The 15,827-nt window shown below is 37.0% G+C and overlaps 1 protein-coding gene across 1 annotated transcript in view; it reads right to left on the reverse strand.

Annotated features, from left to right (window-relative positions):
- Nucleotides 1-485: 485 nt before the first annotated feature.
- Nucleotides 486-15,827, reverse strand: part of LOC143344060 (extracellular serine/threonine protein CG31145) — a 109,183-nt gene continuing 93,841 nt past the window's right edge. The window contains exons 4-7 of the mRNA XM_076769655.1: nt 14,425-14,517; nt 13,114-13,418; nt 10,331-10,604; nt 486-2,313 (exon numbers count right to left, since the gene is read on the reverse strand). Of these exons, the coding sequence (XP_076625770.1) occupies nt 2,112-2,313; nt 10,331-10,604; nt 13,114-13,418; nt 14,425-14,517 (874 nt within the window). The 3' untranslated portion in view covers nt 486-2,111. The remainder of the gene's footprint in view (nt 2,314-10,330; nt 10,605-13,113; nt 13,419-14,424; nt 14,518-15,827) is intronic.

Raw genomic sequence — 15,827 nt, forward strand, 5'->3', positions numbered from 1 at the left:
CTATTGATCTTCCGCTAAAATTCAACGTTTACCTTTGCACGTGAAGGCGAAAAGTTCTATGGAACGAAAGTTTCGCCTCGAATAAGGGTACTGGCATGGCGGATAAAGTGGTAGCTTCGAAGAACTCGCGATAGTAGACGAAAGGTGTATCCGCGTAGAACCATCATCGTTGGAACAATGTCACGAAAGACATTCGAGGAATTTTGTTATTCCCGAAGTCGCCTCGAACTCGGAAATTTTTATCGAAAGCAACGCTGCAAACGAGCAATTTTTCTGCTGCGAGATGCCTGAAAATTCGACGATTCTATTTTTCATCGCAAACAAATAGAGGGTCACTCGCGAATGTATGTATCTACACATCGAAATAAATAGAAAAATAAATAATTAATTACACATATTTTGTTTCAGGGAACTACGTTATAAACAGTCGATTTTCAGCGCGAATCTGGTACGTCGTACTCGAGCACTCGAAATTCTGGCACCGCTCCGTTAAAAATATATATTTTCCTCATAATTTCGTTACACGAACCTCTGCACAATATTTAAAATTCAGTTTAATTATTCCCAACTGCTTACCGCGTTTAATTGCAACAGAAGGTTCGCATTATTTCGTCCTGCAGTACATTTCGTTATTTCAAACTCATCGAATATCGTTTCGAGAAGGCAGACACGGTTTTACACATTTTAATTCCCATTTTTCGAACCGAAATATCATTTCGTTGTACTCTAAAAAAAAGTTTTAATTACAATTACTTTCTTACCTTCCGTTAATATTCTCCTCCGCCGTGTAACAATAATCCTCCCTGTCGATCGAAAGACAATCGTACGTTTTAATAATTCATAAAATTACGTCGTTTCGAAAATCCGGCAGAGTAATTTTATAATAAATTATTCTACTTACATCTCGATATATTGACACAGTTTGGAAGACTAGGAAGGCACGAGTAATGGGGAATAGAAGGAACTTCAATGCATCCGATGAGATCAATAATAGCGACGAAAGTACACCAAAGTTTCTCCAGTAGAGCTGTTTTCTTTTTTTTTTTCCATTGCTTTCAAAAAGAAAAAAAAAGAAAAAAAAAATCACACTTACAAATACAGGTGCACTTTGGAAACGGTCACAGAAGTACATGCGTATGAAAAGCACACTTTACAAAAGATATCACGCACGCACGTCGCATTCCATTCAGCGATAGCACACGCTCGATTTCGCGCGAGGCCAGAAAACTCCCTCCCTCCCCCCCCAATTCGCGAAAAGTGAATTCCCGTAAAAAGAAATTCGATGCTAGGTCCACGAGCGAGAGCGCGTCGTGTCAACGCGAGGAACTGTGGCACAGAAAATCGTTTCGTTTCGCAAAGAAAACGACAACCTTCCCATTAAATCGCTGACCATCGGTTTCATCGTCGAAGAATAGAGAGATTCCACCCCCCCGATTGACAAACAAAATTGATTCAAAGTATGGTAAAATTTGAACGTTTAAATATAGGATTTTCAGCGGTAGGATTCCCAAATCTTTTTTTGTTAGCTACCCGCCATTGGAATAAGACACTTCTTTCAACAGAGACTGCATAAACTTTTCAACGATGAAACCGCCCAGCTACGAGACGCTCCCACCGATTCGAAAATATTCCGTCGGGAATTACCGATCTCCATTCACGCATTTCCCATCCACACATATACTTTTTATTTAGTTTCTTCGTTATGTACACAGAAAGCCGAACGTCGCGGGTGTTTTTGATTTTTCAAAACGTTTCCTCTCTCGTTATACGTACACTATGTACATCCTCTATGTACAAATCTCGTCGAGACGGACAGAACAAAATCGGAAGAAACTTCAACAAGAATATCGATATTGAATAACAATGTAACGGTTTTCTATGTAGCGCTTAAGCTCGATAAGTTTTCGTAGACAAAGTATAATTGACCGAAGTTAAAATCAACAACGAATACACGCGCCGTTGGTCGTTCGAACGTTCGCCGCGTCGCCTTTTTACAAGTCTTTTTATATTTTCTTTTTACAATTGGACACGGTTCTCACGACGATTTCAAACTTCCATTTTCCTTTTACCAACAGTTCCAACGTCTGTTTCACCGAGGATCCGTGAAAGGGTTAGGACGCAGAGTTCTCGGTCCTCTCGTGAACAACTTGACTCGAGTCCTCGCGATTTATGCAGTCCCTGATTGCTTGGAGTATCACGCGCACCCTTCTGTCGAGGGCTGTGAAGTGAGGCTCCCATAAAACTGGCGCCACCGGGTCCTTCGCCATACTTTTTCGCATTGCCGCGCTCAAAGACACTGGTCCATTGTGAAACCTAAAAAAAAAACCCACAAAGGATCATGTCACTGGGGCTGTTAGGGGTTGGTGAAGGTTTCTGTAATAAAACAGCCCTTCGATTCCTCTACTAAGGGCGTAACTTCGTCATGAATGGGGTTAGAAGAAGAATATAAAAGGATGACAAATGGCTCAAAGAATATTATAATCGTCTTTTTAGAGATTTTTTTTTTACAATCTCGATATTTTGCGTACGCATTCATTTATGGTTTACGAATGTTCGCGGTTTTTTCGAGCGAAAATGCGAATGGTGGTCGCATCCGAAAACTTCTCTATCCCCGACGATGGGGCTTTCAATATTCACAGAATCAAAGTAAGTCGATCGTTTTTAATAAACATGCAAATCCGCGGACGACGCAGAAGTCGTCGGGACTGAAAAGATTAAAAAACGTGACCCTCCCCCTCCCCTCCTCCCCCTCCTCCTCCTGTCCCAGTAAATTGATCAGCTCTCGCGTTCGCGCGCTTCGAAAGGAATTTTTCAATAAAAATGCAAATACTCGTAATTAGAAGTCCTCGAACCGATCGAAAGATACGTATCTTCGTTTCTGTTACGCCGGTTCGAAGATTATTTTTGCAACGCGTAGGTTGAAGAGCTCCCGGAGGTGTTCGAACCACCATCGAGATTTCGAGACGGAGACCAATAATGGAGGATCTAGGTCTGCCCCGCGGAAGAGGCAATGAATAAAGTATCGAGTTAAGCAGACAGCTCTTGGATGCCATTTATACTATACTTGATAGTCCGTCTACCTTTAGCTTCTCAAGTATAGTTTTGGAACGCCTAAATCCATCTTCGTTCCACTTTATATTACATTAGGAAATGGTACGTGAATTATTCAGTCGTTTGATCGAAATTTAACAAAATTTTTGTTAATCAGTACTATAAAGGTACGCACGTGGACCATGTATAATTTTAGAACACACAAATCCATCTTTATTCTACTCTACAGGGTGGGAATGAGGGATTCCAGAGGCCAAAATAAGACGAAAATCAAGAATACCAATTTGTTGATGGAGGCTTCGTTAAAAAGTTATTAAGAATTAAATTCAAAAATTTCAAATCGTTCTGGAAAAATTATTTTTGGTTGCGGGGGTTAATTACAATCATTTTTGGTCATTACACATACCCCCGAAATCCTACGCACTTTCGAGAAAAAAATTCTTTTCCGAAAATATAATGTCTGACCATACCATCGATATGTTTCACTGAATTTTCATGCGAATCTTTAAAACATCATAACTTCTGAACGGATTGGACGATTTTAATGTTTAAAAAAGCAAACTACGCGTATTTTGGTGGAGAATATGTAGGAATTGTAAAAATATTCAAAAAGTTGGTTCTTGACCCCGCAAAATGAGAAAAGCCCCATAAAAATGGTCCAATTTTCAAACAGCCACAACTCTTACAATTGTGAATATATTTCAATGAAACTTTTTTCTGAAGCAGAGCTCATGGGTACCTACAAAAAAGTATTAGACAACTTTTCTATTGGACGTCATACAAAATTACTAAAAATGAAAAACGAATTTTTAAGAAAAATCGACAGGGGTTAGTGCCTAAATTTTTCAACGAAAAAAATAATTTCAAATCGTTTTGGAAAAATTATTTTCAGTTGCGGGGGTCAATTGCAATAATTTTTGGTCATTACACATACCCCCGAAATCCTACCCATTTTCTAGAAAAAAATTCGAGAAGGTGTGAAATTTTTCGACGGAAAAAAAAAATTTTAAATCGTTTTGAAAAAATTATTTTCAGTTGCAGGGGTCAATTACAATAATTTTTTATCATTACACATACCCCCGAAATCTTACCCATTTTCTAGAAAAAAATTCGAGAAGGTGTGAAATTTTTCAACGGAAAAAAAAAATTTTAAATCGTTTTGAAAAAATTATTTTCAGTTGCGGGGGTCAATTGCAATAATTTTTGGTCATTACACATACCCCCGAAATCCTACCCATTTTCTAGAAAAAAATTCGAGAAGGTTTGAAATTTTTCGACGGGAAAAAAAAAATTTCAAATCGTTTTGGAAAAATTATTTTCAGTTGCGGGGGTCAATTACAATCATTTTTGGTGAATAGACATACCCCCGAAATCCTACCCACTTTCTAGAAAAAAATTCGAGATGTGAAATTTTTCGGCGAAAAAAAAAAATTTCAAATCGTTTTGGAAAAATTATTTGCAGTTACGGGAGTCAATTACAATAATTTTTGGTGAATAGAGATACCCCCGAAATCTTGCGCATTTTCGAGAAAAAAATTCAGAACGGGCGGAATTTTAAACGTTAATAACTTTTTAACGAAGCCTCTATCAACAAATTGGTATTCTTGATTTTCGTTTTATTTTGGCCTCTAGAATCCCCTATTAAAATTTTTCCCAGGGGTGGCCGAACACCCTGTATATTACGTTAGGAAATGGTACGTGAATTATTCAGTCGTTTAATCAAAATTTAACAAAAATCTTTTTTAATCACGTTTGATGCAATAAAATTTAAAAAACAGTACTATAAAGGTACGCACGTGGACCACGTATAGTTTTAGAACACCTAAATCCATTTTCATTCCACTTTATATTACATTAAGAAATGGTACGTGAATTATTCAGTCGTTTAATCAAAATTTAACAAAAATCTTTTTTAATCACGTTTGATGCAATAAAATTTAAAAAACAGTACTATAAAGGTACGCACGTGGATCACGTATAGTTTTGAAACACCTAAATCCATTTTCATTCCATTTTATATTATATTTGGAAATGGTACGTGAATTATTCAGTCGTTTAATCAAAATTTAACAAAATTTCTTTTTATTAAGTTTGATGCAGTAATTTTAAAAACAGTACTATAAAGGTACGCACGTAGACCACGTATGGTTGTGGAACACCTAAATTTATCTGAAATTTTATATGTTAGGAAACGGTACATGGATTATCCAGCACCGCTGAAATAGATGCGATATTTATTGCTACTCGCAACAGACGACAGAATTCTTTTTATGATGCGAGAATCCCCAGAAACGGGGAACCTCGAACAGTAAATATTTTATCTTACGTCTTGCGTGCGATAAAATATTTTATTTCCCGGTATTTCATTCCCTGTTTAAAATATTTTTTTGTCGAACTACACTGTTATTTCAAACGATATTCGAAATATTTGTTTCTTTAAAATTATTGCATGTTCCTAAAATTGAACAAATTGATTCCAACTAATTTAATAATAGAAAAATTGTTTTGAAATGATCGGTATACAAAGACTTTCACTATTTAGGGATTTCGATCGACGATCGATTTAATAATTTTAATCTTCGATAATCTCGGCGATTATTTTTCCGCCCCGTATGGAAATGGGTAATGGAATTTTGAAATATTCGGCGTGAAAAACCGAATCTCGTACGGTGATTGAGAGGTATGAACGCGATGAATATGTATATCGACGCGTCGTTGTTTCGAATAATCAGGAAACATATCAAATTGCAAACTTAATTATCTAATAACGCATTCGTAGCACCGTGCCACATAACGTTACGCATTAACGCACACGGCGCGGCACGCTGGATGGGAATTGAATGAAAACGAAGTCATAATGAAAAAAGCAACCATGACTGACGCGATGAAGTAGCCACAGGATGCAATTATCCTATAATATCTGGTTTAATGGACAGTGTGTGGGCTTCTTTAATATGCTTTCAACGAGCAGCATGATTTCATTTGAGAAGTTACATCGACTCGCGACTCTCTCTCTGAGAATAACCAGAATAACCGATCGCCAAACGCGATTATTAAATTCTTCGCGATAAACAGCCGTCGAGCTATCGATCTTCTACGTTCAGCCTGTATTCTTCCCGTTAAATTAACTTTAATACACAATTATTCATATTCGTGTTCGTACACTGTGCAAACGTTTAATATAAATGAGAAGAAACGTGTTGCCTGTTAACACTTTTATCACAGTTTGTTTCATTACACCAGGCTGGTTCTATTTACAAAGCAGTTTTGGTTTTCGTTTATTTATAAGAACCGGAATATGCAAAAAGAATGCAACTGGCTACACAAACTTTCACTCGTACTCGCACGGTTTTCTAAAGGTTTCTTTTTTATATGAATTATAATATTAATGCTGACTCCCTATTACAAATCTGGTTCAAGATTTCGTAAACAAAGGTACATTAGTATTCTATTAACGTGTCGCCATCTACAGTGATGATTCGTAAGTTGAACATTTCCATAGAGATCGCACATCGTTTCGATATGTGAGAATGCTGATCGAAGAAATAACTGGGGAAGAAGACGCAAGTAAAGTTCTAAATAGACAACGAGATTGGAGCCATTAACAGATCTAAATACATTAACACTAGGTTTACGGGCACTGTGCATATTTTTATTATAATTCGCTACGTTGACAGTTGCATTGAAATGCAGTTTTTTCTTTTAATTGGAATATACATCAATTCAATTCAACATAAATTGCTAACAAATAATATTTATGAGTCCCATAACGTTAAGTTTAGAATCTGAATGCGTTAAATTGACGTTAACAGTTGCATTAAAATGCAGTTTTTTCTTTTAATTAGAGTATACATCCATATCACTACATCAATTCAATTCAACATAAATTGCTAACAAATAATATTTATGAGTCCTACAACGTTAAGTTTAGAATCTGAATGCGGTAAATCTAGTGTTAAGTACCTATATATGAGGTATATAGAAGGGATAGAAACGTTCAATTAACGAATCACGTAAGGAACTAGCTTCAACCCCTCAACGCTCATATTTTTCGAATTAACCAAGAACGATCAGTTTTCTCTATTGGATTTGTTTCTAAAAATGCAGTTTTTTCTTTTAATTGGAATATACATCAATTCAATTCAACATAAATTGCTAACAAATAATATTTATGAGTCCTACAACGTTAAGTTTAGAATCTGAATGCGTTAAATTGACGTTAACAGTTGCATTAAAATACAGTTTTTTCTTTTAATTGGAGTATACATCCATATCATTACATCAATTCAATTCAACATAAATTGCTAACAAATAATATTTATGAGTCCTACAACGTTAAGTTTAGAATCTGAATGCGGTAAATCTAGTGTTAAGTACCTATATATGGGGTATATAGAAGGGATAGAAACGTTCAATTAACGAATTACGTAAGGAACTAGCTTCAACCCCTCAACGCTCATATTTTTCGAATTAACCAAGAATGATCAGTTTTCTCTATTGGATTTGTTTCTAAAAATGCAGTTTTTTCTTTTAATTGGAATATACATCAATTCAATTCAACATAAATTGCTAACAAATAATATTTATGAGTCCTACAACGTTAAGTTTAGAATCTGAATGCGTTAAATTGACGTTAACAGTTGCATTAAAATGCAGTTTTTTCTTTTAATTAGAGTATACATCCATATCACTACATCAATTCAATTCAACATAAATTGCTAACAAATAATATTTATGAGTCCTACAACGTTAAGTTTAGAATCTGAATGCGGTAAATCTAGTGTTAAGTACCTATATATGAGGTATATAGAAGGGATAGAAACGTTCAATTAACGAATCACGTAAGGAACTAGCTTCAACCCCTCAACGCTCATATTTTTCGAATTAACCAAGAACGATCAGTTTTCTCTATTGGATTTGTTTCTAAAAATGCAGTTTTTTCTTTTAATTGGAATATACATCAATTCAATTCAACATAAATTGCTAAGAAATAATATTTATGAGTCCTACAACGTTAAGTTTAGAATCTGAATGCGTTAAATTGACGTTAACAGTTGCATTAAAATGCAGTTTTTTCTTTTAATTAGAGTATACATCCATATCATTACATCAATTCAATTCAACATAAATTGCTAACAAATAATATTTATGAGTCCTACAACGTTAAGTTTAGAATCTGAATGTGGTAAATCTAGTGTTAAGTACCTATATATGGGGTAGATAGAAGGGATAGAAACGTTCAATTAACGAATCACGTATGGAACTAGCTTCAACCCCTCAACGCTCATATTTTTCGAATTAACCAAGAATGATCAGTTTTCTCTATTGGATTTGTTTCTAAAAATGCAGTTTTTATTAATTACAACGTTGTATCTAACGTATAACTTGAAAGAAAACAAATATCATCATCCCTTAAACCGTTGGATCGAACAAATATCGTTTTTCAAAGCAGTCAGACTCGGGCATGGACGTTAAGGGGTTAAGAGTCATTGTTCGTCGGGTTAATCGAGATCCTACCGTGTCTGGGGGTTCGATTTAAGGCGTAAAAACCGAATGGTACCGCGAAGGGTCAAAGAGTCCGGTTCGAATCTCCTCGAGGATTCAATCTAGGGTAGATTTTTATCGAGACAGTGGCAGGTGTCGCGCACCAGGGAAGAAATACGCCTGGCCCGCCAAGGAGATATCGGCTGTTCGAGTTAGTAGCTCGTAACGGCGGCTTAAGCATCGGGTGTTCCCCGGACAAATCGATAATCGGTTGGCGGAATCGTGCATCGGTCACCGCACACCCACGCCCGATGCACGTGGCGTGGACTATGCGTGTCGACGAAATCCGCTTCTCATCGAATTTATCGCGCCCGTAAAAAGCCCGTCCCCGTGAATCCGCATCAAAGCGGAGATTCACGAGCGACGGTACTGGCGGCCAATTCTGGTAAAACGTTTCACTCCGAAATCCGCCTTATCCGGACACAACCCCCCCTATCCCCCTACTCGGGTCGTAAAGTTTTCCTGGCGTTTCCCTTTTTCGAAATCCGCGACGAGGGAGCGAGAGAGAGGGACGGATTGCTCTGAATTGTAAATTTTGGACGATCGATCCCTTGCGACGGCTACGATACGACCGCCGTGGAATTAGAGACGCAAGAAAGATCGACGGTCTTGGACAAATCAATCGACGCAAATCGGAAACTGTTTATTCTATTCGGAAAATTCAAATATCTTCGCTATTTTTTGATAATGGTATATTCGTCAGGTTTTTCTGGTTAAAATAAGACTAAACGCGATATAACTTCATGAGTGCGTATTTACTCGTATTTAACACGATCTTGTACTGTATCAGAAGCAGGTTAAAAGCAAATTATATCGTGTTTGGTCTTGTTTTAACCAGAAAACTGTCACCGATACATCGATGGAAGTTTCATTTAGAAAAAGACGAAAATAGACAAAGTTTCCTCTTTGCATTCTGTACTATACATTGTCACGCGAGGTTAGGTTACACTACTCGGTCCGTTCGACGTTGAGCTTCCGGTGTGTCATCCTAACATTTGAGATATTTACTTGTTTTAAAAGTGAGGTTATCTTTACGACGTTACCAAATTTGATTCTGCAGTTATCGTGAATTATTTAATCATATAATTCCAACAAGTAACGAATAAACAGTTTGTCTTTTATTCGTTATTCGAGTTATCTATATTTCCTCCATTTCTGTTAGATACAAGTTTCGAAAAATGAAAGTATCGACTTGGGAGACCTCCCACCAGTTACCATGTCGAGGGAAACTCTTCCACCTTTTACTACTTTGGCCAGGCAGTTGGAACGCTCAGAGACAACTGCCTGGAAGTATCGATGTCTCGAAGTATCTTACAGGACCAAGAGAATAGAGTTTTCGTTTGTGGAAATGTCTCCTCCAACCGAGTCGATTCTTTTACTTGCTGAGCTTTAATTCTATTTATACGCTACTCCCCCGAAGAAATTAAAATTTCTGATAATTCCAAGTTCCCTCTGTTTCTCATCAAATCGTTATTTTGCACAAACGAAACGTGATTTCGTATTATGTACCAACTACTCAGTTTTTAGGTTCACGATGTTACGAACTTTCATAGATTCGTATTACAAGACAATGCAAAGTACTGTGTTTCGTTGGAAGACTTTTTTCAACGTACCGAACAGGTGGAAGGGATCGTGCAAGTTTTCCTTCAGTTTGTCGAAGAGTAGTTAAGAAACTATATAAAAGTACGAGGAACGTAATTAATCAAGAATTTCTGAAACTTCGATATGAACTTACTTTAATAGAGTGCTTAGGGTAGTTTGTCTGATCATGCAGCATTGCAAGATGGGGGCCAGGATGGAGATTTCATCGTGGAAGGGTCTTCCAAAGCCTCTGCCGTGATCCAAATGCAAGGGGAACGTGTTGTTGCCGAATATCTTGAATGTTTCGTAGTGGTGTCTGTCCATATTTCCCATGAGGAAGTCTAAGACAGCCATGTCCATCAAATCCAACAGCCTTCGACCCTCGTCGTACGGCGGTATTTCTTTCACTAGGGAACAGTAATCGGAATCTGAAACCATTAAAATACAGAATATCAGCAATTTCTGCGTGAGACTTACAGCGAGTAAAATATTTCGACAAACGAAGATTCTTCAAACATTTAACACTAAACCTATCACGAACGGTCAAATTCTGGATAGCTTACGATGCAAACAGGAAATGAGAGGATCTTCAGTTTCCATTGTCTTAGAATAGTCTAACAACGCGTATTAAAAATAGTTAAACTTTAGACCCGTGCAATTCTGAAACTACTAGTGCTTTATCCAAAATTAAACCACTGTTAGAAGCGATGTCTCACCTTTAAAATGGTTTTTGGTTTTTGACGATCGGACTTTCCGTTTTCGAGATATCGTAATTTATGTAAAGGGATCATTTTTAATATTCCACTCTCCGCCTTACGAAAGCCTATTATCGCGTATTAAAAGTACTAAAACTTTAGAGACGTGCAGTTCCGAAACTATTAGCGTTTTATTAATTATTGAGCCACTGTTAGAAACAGTAAAGTTTCCTCTTTGAGATGGTTTTTGGTTTTTGATGATCCGACTATTCGTTTTCGAGATATCGTAATTTATGTAAAAGGCAATTTTTCTTAATTCGACCGTCCCACTGTCCGGCGTGCGTATAATAGCCTATTCACGCGTAATAAAAATAGTTAAACTTTAGACCCGTGTAATTCTGAAACTACTAGTGCTTTATCCAAAATTGAACCACTGTTAGAAGCGGTAAGGTCTCCCCTTTAAAATGGTTTTTGGTTTTTGACGATCGGACTTCTCGTTTTCGAGATATCGTAATTTATGTAAAAGGTAATTTTTCTTAATTCGACCGTCCCACTGTCCGGCGCGCGTGTAATAGCCTATTCACGCGTATTAAAAATACTAAAACTTTAGACCCGTGTAATTCTGAAACTACTAGTGCTTTATCCAAAATTGAGCCACTGTTAGAAGCGGTAAGGTCTCCCCTTTAAAATGGTTTTTGGTTTTTGTCGATCGGACTTTCCGTTTTCGAGATATCGTAATTTATGTAAAAGGGTATTTTTCTTAATTTGACTATCGCTGTCTTCGTCTGACGCGTCGCGCCGGACCTCTCTTTTTCGTACGTGACTCGTGATTGTCGTGTGTGACCTAGTTTCGGGGCGTAGTATTTCCAAGAATTTACTACGCACTGTTTACTATCGTCGCGCGCGCGAGTTTATTGATATCAATGAAACGTAAACAAAACTTCGGACCCTTATATCTCCGAAACTAGCCACCGCATCGACTTGAAACTAAAATCCTCATATCTCCGGAACTAATTGAGCTATCGACTCGTACAAACGCTCATTTTAAAGGGCATTTCATCCCCTATCCAACGACTACACCAACTACTATAATTTATGCCGTCTTCTATGATTATTTTACAATTTACTTTGACGCTACATACCCAAAGAAGTTTCAACAATTCCTATTGATTATACGACTGATATGCGATGAAACTAGATCATAAATTATTTATTTAGTTGAAAATGAATTTAAATTCCTATACAGTAACTAAATAGTTAACCTACGTGACAGAAGTGCACATAAACGCAATGCCCAACCAAATTGTTGATTCGTACTCACTGCATATAACAGAGAAAAAACTAAATTTATTATTCTAAATAAAAAAAAACAAACGTTATTAAAACTTTGTATACTTGATATTTAAAAGTTATTCATACTTTAACTCGCTATGTAACAGTATCGGGGCCATGAAAGTCTTCTTTATGAAACGGTTTCTGTTTCATATTCATAAGAATTCCCGTTCTCGAGATAACATCGTTTAAAGCAAAGCATGATTTTTAATATTCCACTATCTATGTCTTCGCAGCTGGATTTCTCGCTCGCAGATGTTAACTGACCTGATCGGACGCCGCCACGCGCGCGTTGGTTAGCAACAAATACCGGATCAATGGTCTTTCGTTATTATTTAAGGGGAACATATTCGTTTCTTAAATAAGAAATTGGGTCACCGCGTTCCCAAGAATTTCGTCTGGCATTCGACAACCCCGTGCATTTTAAATGCTCGATTTAAAGTCCGATATCTCAAGAATCGATTGACGCATTCACGCGAAATAAAATGCATTATCAAGGACACGCTTCCCTCAATCTACTGAATCGATTTACATTTAAAATTTCGCGATGGTTTCCGACGTACTTTATATTCAGAGTTAACCTCGCGTTCCTAACCACCGAAAGGCATCAGTTTTAGATGCAGGACGTCTTCCGGGCCTTGAACGACGTAATACATTTCCACACAATTTACAGTTTATTTTATACGTTAAATACATTCTATTTGGTCGAATAACAGAATGTATTTTTAGTGTAAAATTAATTTAGAACAATATATTCTGTTTGGTTGAACGATAGAATATATATTTTCTTTATGTTACGCTGTTTCAACAGGAACATGTAAAAAACTGGAACTGTACAGATGTGTGTTACGGGTGATTTTCGCTAGATATAAGTTCTTTTTATTGATTTCTACGTTCGTGAAACTCTTACCGTGCTCCCACTGCGCCTTTTTCCGTTTGTGGTAACTTCTTCTCCAAGGGTGTCGCCAGGCTTTCCGCGTGACCAACGACTTATCCGGCAAAAACGCGGCAAAACTTCCTTCGAGGGTGTCCGGATTTCCGCAAATCGCGTGCGCCGTATCGCAGTAATAACTGCACTTGCCGTGGAAGCAGATATTACCGGCGGGACTGACGAAGAACGTCTTCAAGAGCTCGCCGTCGGCGATCTGATAAACCTCTGTCGTCAGGTTCAATGTTCTACCGGTGACTGGCATTGCCCTCCGGAACCCCAATAGTCTGCAAACAAAATTCGAGAAAATTCTTACTCGACGTTCCACCAATCTCATTTCAAAAAACTATTAAAACGTTCGAAATTGACCACACCCCTCTGAGGGGACGTTATGAATCTAGCAAACTCCAATAACGAGTCTTTTTCATGATGGGACACAACAGAGATTTTTGGCAATTACATTGAACAAAATGACGTAGGAATTTTTTTCTCGAAAATGCCTAGGATTTCGGGGGTATGTATATTAATCAAAAATGATTGCAATTGACCCCTGCAACTGAAAATAATTTTTTTAGAACGGTTTGAAATTTTTTTTCGCATGAAATTTCAGGATCAGACATTGTATTTTCAGTAAAGAATTTTTTTCTCGAAAACGGATAGGATTTTGGGGGTGTCTCTATTGACCAAAAGTGATTATAATTTACCCTTGCAACAGAAAATAATTTTTTTAGAACGATTTGAAATCAATTTTTTTCACCGAAAAGTTTCAGTACCTTCTCGAATTTTTTTCTCGAAAATGCGTAGGATTTCGGGGATATGTCTATTCATAAAAAATGATTGTAATTGACCTCAGAACTTAGAAATAATTTTTTTAGAACAATTTGAAATTTTTTTTTTTCGCCGAAAAATTTGTCCACATTCCTGAATTTTTTTCTCGAAAATGCGTAGGATTTCGGGGATATGTCTATTCATAAAAAATGATTGTAATTGACCCCAGAACTTAGAAATAATTTTTCCAAAACGATTTGAAATTTTTTTTTTTCACCGAAAAATTTCACACCTTCTCGAATTTTTTTCTCGAAACTGGGTAAAATTTCGGGGGTATATGTAATGACCAAAAATGATTATAATTAACCCCAGCAACCGAAAAGAATTTTTCCGGAACGATTTGACATTTTTTTTTTTAACGAAATTTGTCCTACCCTAATTTTCTGAATTGTATTACTGAATTGTTATTATCACGGTTTCGTTGATTATATAATATTACAATATTATAAAAAAATGGTGTATTACCTGTCTAAATGGAAGGCTGCGATTTCCGCCGTATGTCTCTCGAAGTCGGTGAAATAAAAATGATTTGGTAGTGTCTGCTGCTCCCGGGGAAACCTATCACAAACAATATAGTTATTAAGCATTTGAATTGATTGATTTGTTCATTGATTCCCACACTTAAATATTTGAGAGTGGTTTTAAACGATCCCGGAGTTTTTCGAAAATTATTCCAGGATTAAAAAGCATTTTTCCAGATACGAGTCGAAATGTTTTTCGCAAGATTTCTGTTCGATCTCGAAACTCCAGGGATATTTGCGTTTCCTGATAAATATATTTCCGTTCGAGGACGCCACCGAGATTTACCAATGAGAATACACGACCAGGGAACTTTACGCGGAGAGTACAGTGGAAAATGGAGGAGAGAAAGTGGAAACGGAAAGTGGCTTCCACTTTCGATACTTCTTCTCGACTGTACTTTACTGAAATTAGTATCGTAAAACATTTCAACACCCTAGAATATAATTGTCCTTATTCTGCTTCTAGGTCACAAAATAACAAAGTTCAATATTACTTATGAATAAATTAATGTAATCGCTGGGATGTCAAAATATTCCACAATACCAATTAAAATTAAATATTTCCAACCACAGTATTTGTCAGGGGTAACGAGACAAGACTTAATCGTAAATCTCACTAGCGTCGATAAAGTGGAGCAGGTAATCGATCGCCACCTGTTGGATCACTTATTGATTTTTAATTCTTCCTCATTCCTTTCTTTTAGTTAGTTTAGTTAGTTCTTCTCATTACTTTAATTACATATAATTAAAGTAATACACCGTGCAATAAAAAAACCTCAACAGTATTTAATTAAAAATAAATTTTTTCTATTACTTTGTTCTTAGTACGAGCGATTAATTTCTAATTGCTAGTAGGTAGTTTTACCCAGGAATGGCTGAAGAATCGTGTTTTGCGAACTAAAATGAAATTGAGTCGAAAGGAGCCTTCCACGATCAAGTGTTTCCCCTCTATTTGGTTTGTTTGCCGAAAAATATTTTTCTCGTTCAAGGACAGTCACGTACCACCGTCGTCTGAATCTAAAGGGAGACGATTTCGCGAGAAAACACGGCGATATGTAGAGAGAGAGAGCATAGGTAGAGACAGAAGAAATGGTCTAACCTCCCGCTACGGTTTTGCCGTGGAAGTCGACGGCGATAAATAAAAAAGGCATCCCGAGGGAATCCTTCTCGTACGTGTGCACCTTTTCTCGTGGAACACGGGAAAGGAACAAGAAGCCTGAATTCCGTCGGTGTACTGACGTTGAACGAGTGTGCTCCAACGAGACTCGATGGGAATGTAAATAATGGGTAAAACTTCTACGCGAAAACAATTATTCTTGATAAAAATTTCGCGAATCCGTGAATGTT

Source organism: Colletes latitarsis, chromosome 7, assembly GCF_051014445.1.
Source record: "Colletes latitarsis isolate SP2378_abdomen chromosome 7, iyColLati1, whole genome shotgun sequence".
NCBI lineage: Eukaryota > Metazoa > Arthropoda > Insecta > Hymenoptera > Colletidae > Colletes > Colletes latitarsis.